Source organism: Heteronotia binoei, chromosome 3 (genome assembly GCF_032191835.1).
Source record: "Heteronotia binoei isolate CCM8104 ecotype False Entrance Well chromosome 3, APGP_CSIRO_Hbin_v1, whole genome shotgun sequence".
In the NCBI taxonomy this organism is placed as follows: domain Eukaryota; kingdom Metazoa; phylum Chordata; class Lepidosauria; order Squamata; family Gekkonidae; genus Heteronotia; species Heteronotia binoei.
This window is the reverse complement of record NC_083225.1, coordinates 77647435-77654350: the sequence shown is the minus strand read 5'-3', so window position 1 is coordinate 77654350 and position 6916 is coordinate 77647435. Positions and strand designations below refer to the sequence as shown.

At 45.9% G+C, this 6916-nt stretch overlaps 1 protein-coding gene across 1 annotated transcript; it reads right to left on the bottom strand.

Moving 5' to 3' along the window:
• Positions 1-4020: 4020 nt before the first annotated feature.
• Positions 4021-5338, bottom strand: LOC132569066 (uncharacterized protein F54H12.2-like). The gene is made up of 2 exons (XM_060235250.1): positions 4310-5338; positions 4021-4182 (listed from the first exon to the last, which is right to left on the bottom strand). The coding sequence occupies exons 1-2, from the start codon at positions 5336-5338 to the stop codon at positions 4021-4023; spliced, it is 1191 nt and encodes a 396-aa protein (XP_060091233.1).
• Positions 5339-6916: the final 1578 nt, after the last annotated feature.

Here is a 6916-nt window from a genome sequence, read left to right as displayed (position 1 = left end):
AGAGGCGTGGTCCGGGAACGAGGACATCCAGGAGACAGATGTCATCTCTTACCTACACGAACTACAACAGCATCTGCAGGAGGTGAGGATGGCTGCTGCAGACAACATGAGAAGATCGCAACGACGGCAGAAGCAGTGGTATGACTCCAAGTCCAGAGACAGAGAGTTCAAGCCAGGAGACAGAGTACTGGTTTTGAAGCCCAGGAAGAAGAACAAGTTAGACGTGGCCTGGGAGGGACCTTATACCATCGCCCATAAGGTTTCCAACGTGAACTATGTAGTGAATTTAAGTGAAGATGGGGAACAATGTAAAGTGTTCCATGTAAACATGTTAAAACCTTATTTTGACAGGGGTAATTTGGTTTTAATTGCTAAGAAGGGAGTGTGTGCGGGAACTGAATTGTCGGGTTGGGGGAAAATATCCCAGGAAGATACCCTTAAGGAGGTTCAGTTCGCCCCTTCTCTTAATGGAGAACAAAGAGGCCAATTACAAACAATATTGGGAAGGTACAAAACAATTTTTTCAGATGTACCAGGGAAGACAAACCTAGCGTGTCACAAGATTGACACAGGGGATTCGAGGCCTGTAGCACTCCAACCATATAGAGTGACCGGCCCGAATGCCAAGTATGTACAGCAGGAGGTAGAAGAAATGTTGAAATTGGGTTTGATTGTACCATCAGAAAGTCTGTGGGCCTCACCTGTAGTCCTAGTACCCAAACCGGACAAAACCATGAGGTTTTGTGTGGACTACAGAAGATTGAATAAAATCACAGTACCGGATGTGTATCCAATGCCTCGCATAGATGAGTTGGTCGAGACAATTGGAGCTGCCAATTTTATTACCACCTTAGATTTGACAAAAGGTTATTGGCAGGTGGCTATGGATCCTAAAGATCAGCAGAAAACAGCTTTTGTAACCAAAGAGGGACTCTTTGAGTTTACTGTATTACCATTTGGGTTAAGGAACGCTCCCTCCACGTTCCAAAGATTAATTGATAAGATGTTAGTGGGATTGAAAGAATTTGCTCTTGCATATATTGACGATATTGCTATTTACAGTGCTACATGGAAGGAACATTTGCAGCATGTGGCCATTGTATTACAACAAGTGAAAGATGCGGGTCTCACCATCAAAGCATCTAAGTGTCAACTAGCCATGGCCGAGGTTAAGTATTTAGGGCATGTGCTAGGAGGAGGTAAGATCAAAGCAGATTGGGGAAAGGTGCAAGCCATACATGAGTGGCCTAGACCCAAAACCAAGAAACAAATTCGAGCATTTGGGGGCGTAGTAGGATACTACAGAAGGTTTATACCTGAGTTTAGCACGATAGCAGCACCGCTATGTGAGTGCACCAAGAAGAAGAACCCTGATCCAGTAAACTGGAATGCAGAGTGTCAAAAAGCTTATGAACATCTGAAAGTGGTTCTGACCACTGAACCAGTGTTGAGAACTCCAGAGTTTTCAAAGGAGTTTACCCTTTTTACTGACGCATCTAATGTTGGGGTAGGAGCAACATTAAGTCAGCAAGGAGAGGAAGGACTGTATCATCCAGTTCTGTATTTGAGTAGAAAGTTATTGGACCGAGAGCAACACCTCTCAGTAATTGAAAAAGAGTGTTTAGCGATTGTGTGGGCAATAGGTAAATTGAAACCATACCTATGGGGAAGGAAGTTTACACTGTGTACAGATCATTCTCCCCTGAAATGGTTGAACCAGGTAAAAGATACGAACAGCAAACTGATAAGATGGAGTTTACAGCTCCAAGATTACAACTTTGATATACAGCATATCCCTGGGAAGCAAAATGTGATTGCAGATGCACTGTCAAGAAGACTGTAAATTTTGAGAAGTCTGTTTGTATAGTAATGTTATAGAAGATATTAGTATGTATAAGTGATGAAGAATGTATATAATTTTGAAGTTGGTGTTATAACAAAAGTGTGAAGTTATAACATAGTGTAACCCAAGCAAGTGTGCCCATGTCCCATTGCTCAGCAAAAGGCTGAGACCTTTCGCCTTGCGCAATGTCTCAGAAGGGGGAGGGACATGTGACGGAAAGCTAGGGGTTAACCAGAAACTGAAGACGCACAGGGCCTGTGTCAGGTGACCTGAGGGTGGGGGCAAAGTGCTCAGAGCTCTCAGGGAGGGAAAGTAGTGGAGTGAGAGAAACTGCTGAGGCAGAGTTTCAGTCAGTTGATGCCTGACAGAGTGGAGGCCTGTCAGAGAAGTCTGTCAGTGGGGACCTGACAGAGACTGAGAGGGTCAGTTCGAGCCTGCCAGAGAGGCTGAGAGGACAGCTGATCCTGTGAAGGAGCTTGAGGCGGAGGCGGGGAAGTCTTCCAGAGACTGCAAGCTCGACAAAACCAGCCAAGAGGGCTGTGTGTGTGAGTCAGTTAAGACCTGAACAGTCACAAACACCTAGAGACAACTCTGAAGATCTAGTGAGGTGGTTGAGGGAGTGGATGTGGGTCTGAGACACCAAGAAGGGCTGAGAGGAGAGACTCCAGTCGAGGGGTGGCCAGACCTTGGCTAGAGGTGGAGAGTGAGTTATAGGGAAACTGTGGACTGTGTAACTGTGAGAGACTCCAAGAAAGTAAAAGTGATTGTAAAGCCTGAAACAACTGAGCAATGTATTAGCCTGTGTAAATATCTCCCATATCCCCAGTTTAAGACTTTGTGTTACAATAAATCTGTGGTTTAAGTTAAAGTTCTCAAGAGACTATATTTTGTGGGAGGAACAAACAAAGCTGCTGTGGTCCCCTCAAATAAAACAAGTAAAATACCCCGAAGAGACTGAAATGAAGAGATCCAGTGAGGCCATGAGGCGGGCGCTGCTATAGTCTCTCTCCTTCAGAAATATGTCACGCACGTCAGAATGGGTGAGGAAGAGAAAACTAAGCTGGATCTGTATCTCCCGCAAACTGAGTTAATACCCAACGTCGATTAAAAAAAATGCAACCGTTTTTGAAGAGGTGATAGAGAATCTACCACATCGAAACAGGAACAATGCCCGTGTGCTGCTAAAGAAAATGGATCAAAACAAAGAAATTGCCTCTTGGGATGAAAGGGGAACTTTTCTTTACAGAGGGGCCCCTGTTGTTGGAAGCCATCTGCTTGACTTGGTCAAGGCTATTACTCAGACTTGCTCTCCCTCTTCTTCCCCCTCACCTAAAGGCATGGACGTGTTTATGAGGGCACTGGCCGAACTCAACATCCGCTCTTCAGTGGTGGGTACCCCGGCTGCTAGATAATGCGGGAAGACCTGAAAAGCCCACAGCCTCCGGCTTTAAAGCACACACTCGTAATTTCTTCTAAAAACCAAAAAATTTCACCCCTCCTTATTTCTTCTAAAAGAAAAAAAGACGGCCTGCATGGTTGACTATGGAAGAATATTTTTTTTTTTTGTAAATGCAAATCTTTCGGCTCTGAGTATTTTATGGATAAAAGACACACTTACTCCATTTTAATATTCCAACAGATTTTTATTAGGGGGGCCACAAGAAACACAGGTTTGGGTGTGGGTGTACATGTTTTGTAAAGTCCTTGAGTTCTACAGGGTGCTTTCCGCAAAACTCACAACCATGCTGTCATTCAGTTTGGGGGTGGGAGAATACATCTTCACAATCTCATGAAAGGGGGCACCTTTGCAGCAGTGGTGGAGAAAAAACAGGCAGTGTTGTCCGCATGTGTTAGATGTTGATCCTTGGAGACGGTTCCTCTGGAAATGCACCTCGTTAGAATTCTTGTTTAAAAAGTCCATAATGGTGGGTGGAAAGAGGGGGCTAGAGGGGGGGTTGCCGAATGAGTCAAAAACCTCGGAGGTCCCGGGGTCACTGGGATAAATTGCCAGCCAGTGTTCTCCCGGGAGGTAGTGGAGATGAGTGTTCACCACTAAAGAGACGGGCCTCTGGGACAGCCTTTCAACAGGTAGCTGATCGCTGGGGAAGATGTTCAAGAAGCTTTTTCGGGTGTGAGGATTGTCTAGTAAGACGCGTGTTAGCTGGACAGTATCCATGTTACGTATAGTCAAAGAGCACGTTGAGGTTTTGGTTTATCTCGATGACATTGTCAAACACCCCGTACATGATCAAATTCACCGTTTGGGGGAGTGCGTCTGCAAAGTGTATTTCAGCTCTCAGGTTCCCCGTTTTGATCAGGGAGTAATGGTCTGCACATTCCTGATCGAGAGAGAGGTCAAAGGCAAACAGAGTGTACCCGTTCCAATACGGGTACACGATCTATTAGGAGCGGTCTATCCTGAAGATGCTTCCCCACCATTTGCACCAAACTCATGTATTCTCTCACGTTGTTCCCCGCTGCAAAGTCAAGCTGGAAGGGTTTGGAGGGGATCTGCTCCCCGTCCACATATAGGGCTACAAAGTTAATGTTGTAATCTTTAAAATGGAAAGGGTTTTTGGTGAAGCCGCCGCTGAAAGCATCATTGTCCACCAGAGCCATGACCACCATTTTGAGAAGCATTCCCAAAAACAAGTTGTCTTGGTTGCTTACACGGGCCCCTGCTGAAATACTGAACACTTTCATGCTGACATGGTCCAGAGGGTATTTTACTGTGGAGGTCATCAGTGCTTCAGCATAGGCCAGTCGGACACCCAGGGACACCCTTACTTTTTTCACAAAGAGAGAGGCTGAATTCATCTGGAGCTTAAAACGTGTCCCGTCTTCCGCGCCGCTCATCAAGCAGAAGGTGTCCCTGATGCGGGTTAGTTTGATTTTCACATCAACTCCGTTTAGTAGCAGTTTTTCTTGAAAAAATAGGTCCACGTGGAGATGCCCTAAAAGGTCTATCACCCTGCTCTTGGCCGTAAGTTCTGGTCTCTTGGCAAACCCCTTGTTGACGGGGATTGTCAGGATGGTGGATTCATGCTGGCCAGCTGTATCCTTATAAAAACCACCCGCTGAAAATTGTGTGGCTAGGGTTTCCCCGCTGTAATTGAGCAGAGTTTCAATCATTGCCCTATAGGGGTAGCAATTATTGCTCTGGCTGATCAGCCAATCTCCGACGGTCACATCCAGCTGACTGAATATGGATGCTACCATGTAGTTCACCAGCGCCACTCTAGTGTCAGCAGGGAGGTCTGTGCCATCTTCTCGAGTAATTTTGCATTTCATGTAGAGCAGTGTATTGTTTAAATCGATGTCATCTTCCCCATTACCAGCTATGTAGAACTCTAGAGGCGCAGATCCTGTAAGGGCCAATAGGGGTGGGACTTCGATATACAGACTTTTCTCGATGCAAGTTTGTGTCGGGGCTATTTGGAACAGATCGAGCTCCGACTTCACACACTCTTCCGAGCCGCAGTGGATGAATGCCATGGCCCAATTATAAAACATTTTTGAGTCCCCCATGAGGAGTCCTCTTCTTGTTCCTCTTTCCTCCCCTCTTCCTCAAAGCCTTCTGCTTCTTAGGGCCCCCACAGCTTCTTTTAACGGGTCCTGGGGGGCCCCTTCATGTATTAGACTGTTTTCTTTTAAGGCCGCCCCTTCTTTTAAGATACAGAAAGCCTGATCCCTCCTGGGGGTCAAGTTTATTCATAACGCGACGTGTCACATGGCCCACGGCCCAATATTGAGCAATATTGCGAGCTGCAGTTTTCAAGTGCGGCTTGAGAATGTCCACCCCCTTTTTTAAAAAGCAGTACGGCCATTTGGAAAAGCCTCCAAAAAATCCCTCCAACTCCTGACCCATACATAACGGGTGCACCATGAAATCCAGGGAGAGTGTAACTGGCCTGTGAACGGTAATAGCCCCTAAACAGTGCTGGGTCCCCATAATCTTTCACAATCACTATTTTTTCCGCAGTTAAGTGCAACCTTACGATGACCTTGCCATAACGAAATGACACGGGTTGATTCTGATCCGTCTTTATTTCTACATGGATCGTTTTGATATGCTGTTTGTTGATGGGAACGTAGTGGGGCTCATCATAGATGACTATGACAAAATCGTGAGTTTTCTCTCTTATCGAAACACAGCGCAGAAGGGGCACAGCTGTGTCCCCTACCAGCTGGTGTTCTATGATATCGGTATATAAGTACAGAGAATTAAACCCTTTGGTAATATCCGTTGCGTGTTGAATGTTTTTGAACGGCGTGTTAGGGGGAGTCCCCAGCAGCAGCGCTAATTCGTCACCCACGATGAAGTGCGTAATGCTCGAACCAACAAATCTAGTTTTCCCTGTTGTTTGGTCATAAAGGAAATGCACATCGGGCGTGCATGGGCATGTTTCCGTACAGCTGTCTGCATGGCATCTAATATATGGCGAACGTCTTGGTAATAGCCCTGCTTCACCTGGAATTAGTTTCTAGTAGCCTCGGTACAGATTTGGAACATCTGTGGCTTACTGATCGTGTACCAGGTGCGGGGGTACTGAATTTCCACCAATCCCACTTCCCACTCCCCCCTCAAATCCAGAGGCTTAAACAAGCACACCGTGAAAGCCGAACTGGTGTTTTCAGGAAATAGATTCTTAGAAGCGTTGCTGGGGAGCGTGATGTAAAAACCGTCATCTTCCATCCTGTTCAACAATGTCTTCAGCCGTGGGTGGCCACCCCTTCCACCTCACTAAGATCTGCTTCTGTTTCTTGTTTGTCCGGGTTTTTATAATTTTCTCTATCTTGTATGTTTTGTCTTTCCAACGAGTCACTTTCTGCAACTCCTCCGTGTAAAACCTTCCTAGGATCGGTCACCATCAAAATCTACCAGGTGGTACATGGGCCTCTCACCCCTTCCCCCCACCTCTTCTATAATAAAAATTTATTTTGTGAAATTCTATTCATAACCCTTCTCAAATGTCCCCTTTGTTCTAGAGACCCTCACATGGTCCCCTTTTCTAAACAGAAGTTGTCTTTCTTTTTTGGGAGACCCCAGGACTGCACCATACATGCGCCTCC